Source organism: Oncorhynchus clarkii, chromosome 4 (assembly GCF_045791955.1).
Source record: "Oncorhynchus clarkii lewisi isolate Uvic-CL-2024 chromosome 4, UVic_Ocla_1.0, whole genome shotgun sequence".
Lineage (NCBI taxonomy): Eukaryota > Metazoa > Chordata > Actinopteri > Salmoniformes > Salmonidae > Oncorhynchus > Oncorhynchus clarkii.
Genome location: NC_092150.1, coordinates 89,325,222 through 89,340,295, shown reverse-complemented (window position 1 = coordinate 89,340,295; position 15,074 = coordinate 89,325,222). Strand labels below are relative to the sequence as shown.

Here is a 15,074-nt window from a genome sequence, read left to right as displayed (position 1 = left end):
ATCTATAGAGCCATAGATAAAGTTACTGACCTGGCTCTATAGAGCCATAGATAAAGCTACTGACCTGCCTCTATAGAGCCATAGATAAAGCTACTGACCTGGCTCTATAGAGCCATAGATAAAGCTACTGACCTGCCTCTATAGAGCCATAGATAAATCTACTGACCTGCCTCTATAGAGTCATAGATAAATCTACTGACCTGCCTCTATAGAGCCATCGATCAAGCTACTGACCTGCCTCTATAGAGCCATCGATCAAGCTACTGACCTGCATCTATAGAGCCATAGATAAAGTTACTGACCTGGCTCTATAGAGCCATAGATACATTTACTGACCTGCCTCTATAGAGCCATAGATAAATCTACTGACCTGCCTCTATAGAGCCATCGATCAAGCTACTGACCTGCATCTATAGAGCCATAGATAAAGTTACTGACCTGGCTCTATAGAGCCATAGATAAAGCTACTGACCTGCCTCTATAGAGCCATAGATAAAGCTACTGACCTGGCTCTATAGAGCCATAGATAAAGCTACTGACCTGCCTCTATAGAGCCATAGATAAATCTACTGACCTGCCTCTATAGAGCCATAGATAAATCTACTGACCTGCCTCTATAGAGCCATAGATAAAGTTACTGACCTGGCTCTATAGAGCCATAGATAAAGCTACTGACATACCTCTATAGAGCCATAGATAAAGCTACTGACCTGGCTCTATAGACCCATAGATAAAGCTACTGACCTGCCTCTATAGAGCCATATATAAAGCTACTGACCTGCCTCTATAGAGCCATAGATAAATCTACTGACCTGCCTCTATAGAGCCATAGATACATCTACTGACCTGCCTCTATAGAGCCATCGATCAAGCTACTGACCTGCATCTATAGAGCCATAGATAAAGTTACTGACCTGGCTCTATAGAGCCATAGATAAAGCTACTGACCTGCCTCTATAGAGCCATAGATAAATCTACTGACCTGCCTCTATAGAGCCATAGATAAATCTACTGACCTGCCTCTATAGAGCCATAGATAAAGCTACTGACCTGCCTCTATAGAGCCATAGATGAAGCTACTGACCTGCCTCTATAGAGCCATAGATAAAGCTACTGACCTGACTCTATAGAGCCATAGGTAAAGCTACTGACCTGCCTCTATAGAGCCATAGATAAATGTATATAAATAGTATATGGACCTGGCCTTCATCTGGGAGTGATGATAAGGGTAATAGACCTGTTATGACCTGTTACGACCTGTTACAACCTGTTATGACTGGTTACCGACCTGTTATGACATGTTACGACCTGTTACGACCTGTTACAACCTTGTTATGACCTGTTAGGACCTGGTATTACCTGTTATGACCTGTTATGATGACTCTAATTACTGGTTCCATGGCCAATGTCATAATCCAAGCCAGATGTTGAGGATTATGACATCTCTCACAAGTTTCAAGTGTTATTAGTCGTATGTACGGGATGGTATACATTGTCCAACTAAATGCTTACTTGCAGGTTCTTTTTCGACAATGCAACAACATTAAGAAATAATAAAGATAAGAATAGGAACATAAAGTAAATGACTCAGTAAAATATAATAAACATTTTAGCAATCAGTATAATACAGGAAGACACCCAGGGCGATGTCCAGACCCAGGGTGGTGTCCAGACCCAGGGTGATGTCCAGACCCAGGGCGTGGTGTCCAGACCCAGATTGGTACCCAGACCCAGGGTGGTGTCCAGACCCAGGGTGATGTCCAGACCCAGGGCGTGGTGTCCAGACCCAGATTGGTACCCAGACCCAGGGTGGTGTCCAGACCCAGGGTGATGTCCAGACCCAGGGCGTGGTGTCCAGACCCAGGGTGATGTCCAGACCCAGGGCGTGGTGTCCAGACCCAGGGCGTGGTGTCCAGACCCAGATTGGTACCCAGACCCAGGGTGGTGTCCAGACCCAGGGTGATGTCCAGACCCAGGGTGATGTCCAGACCCAGGGCGTGGTGTCCAGACCCAGATTGGTACCCAGACCCAGGGTGGTGTCCAGACCCAGGGCGATGTCCAGACCCAGGGTGGTGTCCAGACCCAGGTTGATGTCCAGACCCAGGGTGGTCTCCAGACCCAGGGTGATGTCCAGACCCAGGGTGGTGTCCAGACCCAGGGCTTGGAGTCGAGCTTGAAGGGAACAATAGTGTTGAATGCTGAACTGTAGTAAATGAACAGCGTTCTCACATACACTGAGTGTAAAAAACATTGCTCTTTCCATGATATAGACTGACCAGGTGAATCCAGGTGAAACCTATGATCCCTTATTGATGTCACCTGTTAAATCCACTTCAATCAGTGTAGATGAAGGGGAGGAGACGGGTTAAAGAAGGATTTTTAAGCCTCAAGACAAGTGAGACATGGATTGTGTATGTGTGACCATTCAGAGGGTGAATGGGCAAAACAAAAGATTTAAGTGCCTTTGAACAGGGTATGGTAGTAGGTGCCAGAAGCACCAGTTTGAGTGTGTCAAGAACTGCAACGCTGCTGGGTTTTTCACGCTCAACAGTTTCCCGTGTGTATGAAGAATGGTCCACCACCCAAAGGCCATCCAGCCAACTGGACACAACTGTGGGAAGCATTGAAGTCAACATGGACCAGCAAGCCCTGTGGAACGCTTTTCGACACCTAGTAGAGTCCCACGACCCGACGAATTGAGTCTGTTCTGAGGACAAAAGGAGGGGCATGCAACGCAAAACATTAGAAAGCTGTTCCTAATGTTTTGGACACTCAGTGTATGTGTATGTGAGTGGAAGTGTACTCTGCCACAATTAATAGATGGCGGGATGACGCAATCGTGTCTCCACACCCTCCAGATATATTGCCCTCCCTGTCTGAGTCAATGACCTTTATTACTGGAGCTCTTGTACAAACAAACTATTATAGACTCCAGTCATTGATACTGTATATGTCACTCATGACGTCATCGCCCGTTGACCCGACTGCGTAACATAATTGGTATCGTGCATCTGATCCAATTAAAGCAAATGTGTTAGTTAACGGAGATTACTCAAGGTGCTGTGGATACTGTATTTACCTAGAATGTATTTCAACACCAGATATCAGACTGGTCGTGCGTGGTCATTGTTTACTGACAGCATGGAAAAGTTTGATTTTACTAAGCCTATATATACATATCATCACAGGTATTAAATATGATGCAGACATCATCTCCCTTGACAGTGTGTATGAGAAATAGGTAATTCACATTTGTGTCATTATGCATTTACATATGAGATATTACCAACGGTGGCCTGTGAAAGATTTTTTCTCAGTGTGTCTGTCTATTTGATATAATAAGCAAACTGTATCATTTTGTGATTGAGTCAGGAAATAAAGAGACAGAGGAGATGTGTCAAAGGATGAGGATGGATCTACCAATGAAAATGGAGATGGCAGGGAGACGAACTCAGCTCTCCCCCTCTCCATCATCACTGCACTCAGAATTACATCCAGCCGCTCATTCTCTCTCTCTCTCTCTCCCTCTCTATACTCCCGCTCTCTACCTCTCCCTCTCCATCCTTCTGCTCTCTCTCTACATCTTCCGCTCTCTCTCTCTCTCCCTCTCTCTTTCTTTCTTTCTCTCTCTCTACCTCTTTCTCTCTCTCTCTACCTCTCACCCTCTACATATCTCTCTACCTCTTTCCCTCTCTCTACATCCCTCTCTCTCCCTCTTTCCCTCTCTCTACATCCCTCTCTCTCCCTCTTTCCCTCTCTCTACATCTCTCTCTCCCTCCTTCTTTTCCTTTGTTCCCTCCCTCTCTCTGTTCTTTATTCTCAGACATCCACTGCTGCCTGCTTCCTCTCCTGGGTTGCAGCATCGACGCAGGTTGGCGTCACAGAGTTCTAATTTTACTGCTGTTGATGCTGATGTTAAAAGAAGCGACGAGCACCTGCTATTCCTGCCTCCGCTCCTTCTCCCTGGAGCTGGCAAGGCATATTAATAGTGACAGTTATTACTAACACACTGTTTGAGCTGAGAAAAACATTGGAGCATCACTCGCTGTTGAGAGAAAAATGCTCTAAAGACATATCTACTTTTGTCGGGGGGGGGGGGGGAAGAAGAGGATAGCGTCAGTAGGACTAGTTTCTCTCTCTCTATCTCTCTCTCTCTCTCGCTCACATACGTCAAAACAAGATGCTTGGGATTGTGAACATGAGTTCCAGCAAGAGATTTGAACAAAGATTTTTGATTTACAGCAACAGGGTAAAAAAAAAAAACATCAACATGGGTGTAGTTTTAACCCGTAACTCCTCTGGGGGTTCTGAAACACATTCTAGGAAGAATTCACATTAAGGGAGATAAAGATCAGGAGACGTAATAAAGAACCACATGTGTAACAGCTGTGACACTTTCAAAATGATTGCAGAAAAAAGGGTGTGTGTCTATGATAGATCAGTCAGTCAGAGTGAGAGCGGAAGTTCATTGTGTCTTTCGGTGTGTGATTGCTGACTTCCTTACCACGACCCGCCCTCCTCTAATTCACTAGATCACGCACGAAGCCTTTCCTGAGTACAGTCATGGATTAAACTGCCTCCATTTAGTCGATACAAAGGAAATATGAGGACATAGGAAATGAGTGAATGGGTTTGATAAATGACTGGTTTTTATTTATTTATTTAACTTGTATTTTCACTGGTATTGGGGTGGGAAGGGGGAGGATGAGAGTATAAAGATAAGCAGCGAAATTCCATATCTTGGGCCTGTCTCTCATAACATGTGAGTGATACTTGTACACATCCATATCTTGGTTCTGTCTCTCATAACATGTGAGTGATACTTGTACACATCCATACCTTGGTTCTGTCTCTCATAACATGTGAGTGATACTTGTACACATCCATATCTTGGTTCTGTCTCTCATAACATGTGAGTGATACTTGTACACATCCATATCTTGGTTCTGTCTCTCATAACATGTGAGTGATACTTGTACACATCCATACCTTGGTTCTGTCTCTCATAACATGTGAGTGATACTTGTACACATCCATATCTTGGTTCTGTCTCTCATAACATGTGAGTGATACTTGTACACATCCATATCTTGGTTCTGTCTCTCATAACATGTGAGTGATACTTGTACACATCCATACCTTGGTTCTGTCTCTCATAACATGTGAGTGATACTTGTACACATCCATATCTTGGTTCTGTCTCTCATAACATGTGAGTGATACTTGTACACTTCCATACCTTGGGCCTGTCTCTCATAACATGTGAGTGATACTGTAAATTGAATATGATATGCTGTAGTGACAGAGATGTGAGATAAATAGGCTGAGGCATAGTGGCCAAGTATAGCATAATTAACCTCGTTGTGATCATGGTACAGATCTCTAAAGACATTCTGATCACACCTGTCAGATAAGACCATTAAAGACCTCCCTGAGCTTGGACCCCGTCTCTTCCAGACCACCACAACTCCTCCTGATGTCTTCCCAACATGTTACTATTACTATTTTCCCCTATGAATGAAAACTCATTCTCTACAGTGTGACCAGACTGTGTGCTCTGTACTCATTCTCTACAGTGTGACCAGACTGTGTGCTCTGTACTCATTCTCTACAGTGTGACCAGACTGTGTGGTCTGTACTCATTCTCTACAGTGTGACCAGACTGTGTGGTCTGTACTCATTCTCTACAGTGTGACCAGACTGTGTGGTCTGTACTCATTCTCTACAGTGTGACCAGACTGTGTGGTCTGTACTCATTCTCTACAGTGTGACCAGACTGTGTGCTCTGTACTCATTCTCTACAGTGTGACCAGACTGTGTGCTCTGTACTCATTCTCTACAGTGTGACCAGACTGTGTGGTCTGTACTCATTCTCTACAGTGTGACCAGACTGTGTGCTCTGTACTCATTCTCTACAGTGTGACCAGACTGTGTGCTCTGTACTCATTCTCTACAGTGTGACCAGACTGTGTGCTCTGTACTCATTCTCTACAGTGTGACCAGACTGTGTGGTCTGTACTCATTCTCTACAGTGTGACCAGACTGTGTGGTCTGTACTCATTCTCTACAGTGTGACCAGACTGTGTGGTCTGTACTAATTCTCTACAGTGTGACCAGACTGTGTGGTCTGTACTCATTCTCTACAGTGTGACCAGACTGTGTGCTCTGTACTCATTCTCTACAGTGTGACCAGACTGTGTGGTCTGTACTCATTCTCTACAGTGTGACCGGACTGTGTGCTCTGTACTCATTCTCTACAGTGTGACCAGACTGTGTGCTCTGTACTCATTCTCTACAGTGTGACCAGACTGTGTGCTCTGTACTCATTCTCTACAGTGTGACCAGACTGTGTGCTCTGTACTCATTCTCTACAGTGTGACCAGACTGTGTGCTCTGTACTCATTCTCTACAGTGTGACCAGACTGTGTGCTCTGTACTCATTCTCTACAGTGTGGCCAGACTGTGTGCTCTGTACTCATTCTCTACAGTGTGACCAGACTGTGTGCTCTGTACTCATTATCTACAGTGTGACCAGACTGTGTGGTCTGTACTCATTCTCTACAGTGTGACCAGACTGTGTGCTCTGTACTCATTCTCTACAGTGTGACCAGACTGTGTGCTCTGTACTCATTATCTACAGTGTGACCAGACTGTGTGGTCTGTACTCATTCTCTACAGTGTGACCAGACTGTGTGGTCTGTACTCATTCTCTACAGTGTGACCAGACTGTGTGCTCTGTACTCATTCTCTACAGTGTGACCAGACTGTGTGGTCTGTACCTTAAAAAGCCAAGTTTAGCATCAGAGTAGAGTACGTTCGTGGGGGTATATGAATAATTTAATATAACATCGCTTTGCTCTTAAAAACGGGAGCCTTCTCTCCACACCACCACTCTTATTCCTTGTTATAGCTGTCTGTGGTCTGTGGCCTTACTATGTCCATTATTGCCCAGAACAGTAGACCTAGTCTAAAGGTCTCTGCTTTCAAATGTAGCCCATATCAGCAGCCCCATGCCTCACTATTTTATTGAGCATCTTTCTTCTTTAGTTCAAAAGTTAGACATATATATTTTACAATGCCTTTTTCTGTATGAGGGTAAAGATGACAAAATAATCTAATTGAATATTTCCTCCCATAGAGAAATTTTCTTCACAACGAAATACAAGTGGATCATCTATTCAACACATGACATAAATCGCTTTTAGAGTGTCAGATACAGACCTCAACACATGACATAAATCGCTTTTAGAGTGTCAGATACAGACCTCAAAATTCTGCAGGTGCACAGACTAAAGCACGATACTCTGGTAATGTTGCTGGCAATGAGATGACAAAAATCCTGCCATTTTTTATTTCAGGATTGTTTCATGCAAAAGCTTTAGCTTATATATTGTTGCAATCTTATCGAAAATATCTCAGACTGAACTCTCCAGCTGTTTCAGTAGCCTTCAGTTGCGTGAGCAGTCCCGAGGGATCGAATAGTGGAGTGATAAGCAAGTCCTTAATAATAAAAACACAAGATTGCATCTAGTTAGAGCCATGTCAGACATTTAGCTAAACCCTAATTAGCTCCAAATGCTGTATGCTGTTGCATGCATCCCGACAGCGAGAGAGAGCTTCTGATTGACATACAGTTGCTCATGTAAAACGGGTTAAAAAAAAGTGGAAAGCAATTGATTGCTAACGCGGTTTAAGCCGAATACGTTCCAGAAATATTATCAGCCGTTGAGGCAGCAACATCTATATTTGGGCACGGAAGTGGAGGTCACCGCGCAGCGTTCCGTTGCCCAGTGAGAGAAAAAAACAACGGATAAGCACGCACTGACGTCAGAACGCTCTGACGTTGAGTCGACCTTGGCAACAGAGCGATGGAACATTAAACAGACAGCGCATGGAGATCCTGGAGAGGAGTAGACTGGCCAATCCCGCAGAGCCTGGTTCCTCTAGGTTTTCTTCCTAGCCACGGCGCTTCTACAGCTGTATTGCTTGCCGTTTGGGGTTTTAGGTTGGGTTTCTGTATAGCACTTTGTGACATCTGCTGATGTAAAAAGGGCTTTCTTTATAAAATAATCATATTTTTATGGTCCAATTTTAGACAATTGTGTAAATGCTGTAAAACACTGTTATTCGATATTCTATATAAAGTATTTCAGTGCAAATTGTGTGTTTATTTAGACAAAGGGGGAAGAAGCAAAGAGATCTTTTTAAATATTTCATTTCCTTTTTATTTGTTAGGTTTATAAAGGTTTTTTGCTTTGTAGTTCATTTAAATAAATAAATAAATACATGTAATAAATTAAATACCAACGTTTTCACAGAAAACTCTCATACTAAGATATAGACCACTCAGACCATGGTTAGAGAAGCTCATCATGTTTTTTTATATATATATATACACACACCACAAACAAGTTCACATTCCATCAACCAGAAAACAAACCGGTCAAGATAACTATATTGCGCTGAAGAACAAGTCAACAACTTTGTTATCTAGAGCCATAAAATCAATATACGGTTTGTAAACCCAAACTATTATGTGTTATAAGTTAAACATGCTTTAACTTGCTACATAGTTGAAAGCGGCAAGTAATAACCGATTATAGTCGAGACAACTTGGTAAACAAATCAAATGCGTCGGCTTCCTGGTTGTGTGTCCAAGTCCATAGCCCTGCGATCATTCTGCACATCTAACACTGTACATGAAGTGCCAAATGTGCTCTAGAGGAAGTCGTGTTGTGTGGAAGAGGGGGAGGGGGGGGGGGGGTCCCCAAGTGCACTGCGTTTGACCAGAGCCCGAAGCAGTGCACTATATAGGGAGCCATTTGGGTAACGCAACTTGAAGTTCTCCTCACAGGGCTAGGAGGGTAGGGGAGCTGAGGGAATCAGAGGACTGGTCATTGCTGGTGCTGCCTCTCCGGTGTGCTACACCACAGGTAGGGAAAGCCTCAGCCTCTGGGTAGGTAAAGACAAATGAAGACTTATAGGTAGTGCAGGATGGGGTGCAGGTGACCACAGGGGTGCACAGGGGTTCAAAGTCATTATTGGCTGTACTGTAGAGAGGCTCCCAGTCCTGGGTGTACAGGGAGCTGGTCAGATCGACCTCGGGCACCGACCGGGCCGTCTCCATCTCCGTCTTGACGAGGAGAGACAGGGACTCCAGGCAGGCTGTGTCCAGGTCGGCCATCTTGACGTCGGAGACGGAGGCAGTGGACAGGAAGGAACTGCTGGAGAACATGGAGGCAGAGGTTGAGAGGGTGGAGGTGGACTGGATGGAGGCGAGGGGAGCGGCAGAGCTGGATACCATGCTCTGTGGTGGGGACAGCTGGATGGAGACCCCATGGGAGGGAGAGATAGAGAGGAAAGTCGTGTCCATATCAGAAGGGATCTTGCAGATGGGCTGGTGGGCTGCCAGGATAAACTCTAATTTCTCCTTCTCTTTGAGCAGGTTGGCGATGTCGTTCTGGAGAGCGGACTTCTCGTCCTCCAGCTCGTCAGTTTCACCCTGCAGAGTGTCGGTGAGTTCCTTCCTCCTGTTGCGGCATTTAGCTGCTGCCTGCTTGTTCCTCTCTCTACGGACTTGCTTCTTCTTCTCCTCCTCAGGCGAAAGCTAGAAAAGAAAAAAAAGAAAGAAAATTAAGTCCCTGTAGTTCTCCAATTTAATGCAAATGTCATGATTAAACCCTACATGCCCGGTTTTCCATATTCAAAACGAAAGCAGTGAACATACATTGTTGCAACACTATAGTCCCATAGACCAGCTTTAAGATCAGTTAGGAGAATTACCTGTTCCATTTTGCCTCTGCGCCCAGAGCTGTGGCCCTTGTTCCTCATGGCTCTAGTGTAGGTTGGGGGGCTGGCACTGTAGGGATGGGCTCTGTAAGAAGGTGCCACAGAGGATAGCGGCTGGACCAACCACTGCAGGTCTGGGCTGGCAGAGATGGCGGTAACAGTAGGGATGAAGGACGGACCACTGGACACTGAATTCAGGTCTGTGAAGTCCTGTTGCAGAAGGAGGGTAAATCAGTCAGTACAGTAGAATGTATATAGACAGAGGGTCAGCTACTAAGGAGGGTGGGTGGTACTGCTGCTGAAGCAATGCACCAGCATCATTTCACTCATGCATATGAATTTAGTCAGTTGGTTGGTCGGTCTATTAAAAGCCATAGTGTTTATAAATATCCCTAGTGATGTAGGCTATGACGCTTAACTTCTCTGGAGTTTCCTCGCTGCTTGTTAAATGAATGAACTACAGGAGCGTGTAGCCAGTGCTCTGTTGCAGAGCATAACAGTGATACTTTAGAAGCGTCTAGCTTTATATGCGTCAACATCTACTATGCACATTCATGCATTGTTATAACATGTTAAAGTGTAAGATACGATTTGATAAAGGTTTAGCTGCATACGGTATCGCTGGAATTGCATGGTTTATAATCCATCATTACTGCGTGGTTATTACACTTATAAAACAGGTATTTATTGTAATTGTAAAAAGGAAATACGCCACATTGACTGATGTATATACCTGAGATTGGGGAGAGCCCATGCTGGAGTAGGATCCCTCAGGAGAGTTGAAGTAAACCAGCTTGTCGCCGGATGGAGAAGCTGTACTACAGCGAGAAGAAGAGTCACAATCGGTGTTGAAAGCGGAGTACATCATCGTTTCAGGAGATCACGAAGAAACTCGATAAAATTCCAAATCAAGTGAAACGAAAGTAAGCCTCGGCTAAAGCTGTCAAAGTCAAGTGATCCTTTTGGCAGGTTAGCTGATGTCTCTTTCGTTTGTTACAGTATCTCTCTTCTGCTGCGGAAAGTTTGACTACCGACTTTGACAGTTCGCATGGGTTTTATAGGCTTGCAGACCGTCTGGCGAGGAAATAATCGTGACGTAGAATTGGTACGTACCTTCCTTGAATGGGTGAGGAGCACAACATAACAACGGTTTATGAAAATACTAAACACAAATGATGAGACTTGTAACACACTTTTAACTATCGAATAAATTCATTTTGTGCTTAAAAGTGCTTTTATTGTGTGTTTATTGGCAACAAAAAATGGTTTAAAAAAAGTTAGAACTTCAAAGTTCCCTTTCTCAAGAAATGGAACGTTCCAGAAGGAGATCCCGTCAACGTAATTTACCTTATATGGTGCATCCTGTTAAATGGGCGGGCCCTGCTGGGAAACGCAGAACTATTGAAGATGGGAACGTTGAAGACGATGAAGTAATTCCATACAGAAGCGTCCGAAAAGAAACCAATTCATAGGACCAGCTCCATTGATAACTACTAGCGCCGTTGCTAAATTGCAAAGAGTTCTGGGATATTATAATCCTCCTGTTTTAATTAACCTGTATATTTTGAACCTAGACAGGAACATGACGTTAAGGAAAGACAACAGAGAACTAACTGGCTGTTGTGAAAACTGGAATATGGGATACTAAATGGTCAACTATGGCAGAATATAACAAAGTAAAGCTATTTATGGTTAACATTATGTATAGTTACTTTCAACAACAATGCAATAGTTTATATAGGATTTAATGCTGTGTTATTTGTGTTTTACCAGAGGACCTATATTGTCCCATGGTAATGATGTGGAATATATTTTAATTCTCCTATAGGTTTCACAGCCTACAGGCCCTACGCCTATTTTAAATACCAATGTGGTGCACACCCTAGTCCTAATCTAGACCCCACCGATATAAGGCAAGAGCTTTGGGACAGTACCCGAAAGGTTGCTGGATTGATTCCCTGAGCTGATGTAACAGTATAACTTTAGACCGTCCCCTCGCCCATACCCGGGCCCATACCCGGGCGTGAAACACACATCAACAACAGTCACCCTCGAAGCATCGTTACCCATCGTTACCCATCGCTCCACAAAAGCTGCGGCCCTTGCAGAGCAAGGGGAACTATTACTTCAAGGTCTCAGAGCAACTGACGTCACCGATTGAAACGCTATTTAGCGCGCACCGCTAACTAAGCTAGCCGTTTCACATCCGTTACACTCACCCCCCTTTTGACCTCCTCCTTTTCCGCAGCAACCAGTGATCCGGGTCACGGCACCAATGTAACAGGAATATGTAACTTTAGACCGTCCCCTCGCCCACACCCGGGCGCGAACCAGGGACCCTCTGCACACATCAACAACAGTCACCCTCGAAGCATCATTACCCATCGCTCCACAAAAACCGCAGCCCTTGCAGAGCAAAGGGAACTACTACTTCAAGGTCTCAGAGCAAATGACGTCACCGATTGAAACGCTATTTAGTGCGCACCGCTAACTAAGCTAGCCGTTTCACATCGGTTACACTGACAAGGTAACAATCTGTCGTTCTGCCTCTGAACAAGGCAGTTAACACACTATTCCTCAATAATATTTTGTTATTAACTGGCTTGCCTAGTTAAAGAAAGTTTAAATTATTTATATATGCGCAACTTCCCTATTTACTGAAGAAAATATTGAACAGCTTGACATTGGGTAGAATTTAGGAAGGGTCCCGATGCCTATGTAGTATTTAACATTACATGTAATTTCAGTTAGGTCCTTGAAAATATGCTAAAGTTCTTCACGAGTATAAACTGATTCAACAATGTACAGGTGTTACTAATACCTGAAAAACTGATCAATTACGTGTAATGCATATAGAATAGGTCTATAGAAATACGGGCATTCTAGAACTATTGCACAAAACATAAACAGAGATCAATAATAATACCATGCAGCTGCTGTAACTGAGGCCAACAACATGTACTTTGGCCCGAGGCAATGTTTGTACCTGTTGGTTCCAGGTGAGGTAATGCGAGGGCATGGCAGCAAGTGAAGCAACAAGTCGGTCAGGAAATACTTTTCCGTTGTTGTGGTCGAGTGAAGTCGTCTTAGATAGTCATAACGAAGGTGTTCCCTATGAGTGCTTTATATGCAGTAGCCTCGTAGTGACTGTCGGGATCCCTGTTCTTCAGAACTACTAGAATTTCTATTAGGACGGCATGTGGTGAGACGATGTGTATCTCATCAGCTCAAAACACACAGAAGTAAATAAACTGACCAATGTAGACAGCTGAGCCTTTTAATATGGACTTCATTTTTTTTTTTTTTTTTTTGGGGGGGGGGGGATTATAAATCCTGGATAGGCATGAATGTAGCTAAATAACATCTCAAACTATTATTCATGGGCCTAATGTACAAAACAAACTATTGTTTTGCTTATATTCTGCTTTTAATAAACATGTTTAGATGTGGATGGAAAACGTCACTCTAATAGACCAGTAGTCTACAAAAGGGTTCCCTCTCCCCCCCACGCATTTAAATATGCCCTATAAGCGTCCTCTCGGCGGGACTATAAACTTGGTGCTTGGCGGTGTTTCACCGGCTCGTGTTTTGTTGAACAAGTCTGCGTTGTCCGGGTAACGCTCCACCCCTTCGCGTCAGTGACGCTCTGGCTTTGCACAGCAGTCTTTCAGAGCGGAGCAAATGGAAAGGAAGGCATAGTTAGTTGACAACTGTTTATTTAGGTAGCCAGAGTGGTTGGCAAGACTCAATATAGGCCTACACAACATCGGACTACAGGGCTTGCGTTAATGCAATGTTTATTTTGAGTGGATTTGAGATGTTATGAATTTACAGTCAATTACAGTTTATTTAGGCTGTATTGCCAGTCATTGTATAGGCCTAAATACAATGTATGTTGTCAAAGTTTTACACAAGCGGAGCCTACTTTATAGTCACTCAGACAGCTTTATGAAAGTGTTATACACATCAGAGCATGCTCCTTTTAGGCCACAGGATCTTATGCTTGAGATCAAATGCTTGAGTTATAGGCTATAATGGAACAATGAAATGTTTATGCATTGGTTGTGAGTATTCAAGTGTTATTTAGTCTTATCAGAATTAACCTTCCCATAAATGCAACTTAAAGTCATCGGGAAAACTAAGTCCTTTGAGGTGTTGCTTCTTTTCAACAGTGCACAAAAAGTTGCCTATTCAGACTTCTCTCCCATCAACGGGTCGGCTAAACGTTGTGATCTGTCACTCGGTTTCCCAAAATCCCAGTGATGTCATCTATTGATCCCTAATAATCTCTAGATCTAAATATAGCGTTCCAAAATTCCAAAGCATTTCCCACATTCACGCTTGAGTGACCCCAGTGAAAACTTGTATTTGTCCTGAACATAGGGCAGGGGTCTATAATTGTCTGAAGCTCATATCTCAGTCCCTAAACCGACCCGCAATCTGGTGACAGAATGAAAGAGAGTGCAGACCACCCTAATGAACTACCAGTAAATATAGAGGGGGCGTGGTTGCCGGGAAGCGCTAGGCAGACCCTCATTCACAGGGAGGCCCCCGTCTGTCTGTCTCTTTATTCTGTTCTCACGTTCCATCGTTCTATGGTTCTATCGCCCCGGGCCACTACTTGAGAGGAGTTGTGAGGTCATCCGAAAAAAAATAAAAAAATAGCTGTCCGTAATATTTACTGAAGTACCTGTTTAGAAAAAGACCATTCATGTGCAAGAAAATGAAAATCTGCATCCCAAATGTCTCCCTATTCCCTAGTGCTGCACTACTATCCTAGGGTGCCATTTGGGACGTAGTCCAGGACACGCTGCCTCCAACTCCTTGATAATAATAGTCTACGGCAGCTGTCACGAAATTGCAAGAATACGATTTAATCATTATTATATGAATATGTTATGCAACGTTATGATGCCTCTATTTATAGAATGAATGACGGACACGGGTTCATTTCAAGGCATAATTTCATTTTTTGTTCTCTAGGCTATGCTACAGTGTTTGAATGGTCGAATTTTAGCCCCTCACTCAAATATGACGCAACGTGTGAACCGGAAACTCCACATATGGTCCTAATGGTGTCCTCTCTGATTGGTTATCTGTCTGCAGCGTAAAGTCTGTTGCTGGAGCTATAGTTCAAGTTGTGGGCCATGCATTAATAATTATCACAGCTAAAATCTCACAACTAGAGAGGTGTCTCTGTAGCAGGTTTGTAAAGGTACAAAACCTCAAACCAAACCCTTTTCAATGTATGTTATAACAAGAATAACACTTTATTAATTTTCTGT

General features: G+C 43.7%; 1 protein-coding gene across 1 annotated transcript; it reads right to left on the bottom strand.

Annotated features, from left to right (window-relative positions):
- Nucleotides 1–8,201: 8,201 nt before the first annotated feature.
- Nucleotides 8,202–10,821, bottom strand: LOC139407427 (protein c-Fos-like). Its single transcript, XM_071151198.1, has 3 exons — nucleotides 10,523–10,821; nucleotides 9,784–9,999; nucleotides 8,202–9,607 (listed from the first exon to the last, which is right to left on the bottom strand). Exons 1-3 carry the CDS (start codon nucleotides 10,655–10,657, stop codon nucleotides 8,849–8,851), a joined length of 1,110 nt encoding a protein of 369 aa, XP_071007299.1. The 5' UTR covers nucleotides 10,658–10,821; the 3' UTR covers nucleotides 8,202–8,848.
- Between the last annotated feature and the right edge of the window lie 4,253 nt (nucleotides 10,822–15,074).

What these genes read in the sequence shown, in the direction of transcription:
- LOC139407427 (XM_071151198.1), bottom strand. Translation starts at nt 10,657, where the DNA reads ATGATGTACTCCGCTTTCAACACCGATTGTGACTCTTCTTCTCGCTGT. An exon ending in TGGGCTCTCCCCAATCTCAG is followed by an intron (nt 10,000 to 10,522) that starts GTATATACATCA and finishes CTTCTGCAACAG; the next exon opens with GACTTCACAGACCTGAATTC. An exon ending in GCAGAGGCAAAATGGAACAG is followed by an intron (nt 9,608 to 9,783) that starts GTAATTCTCCTA and finishes TTTCTTTTCTAG; the next exon opens with CTTTCGCCTGAGGAGGAGAA.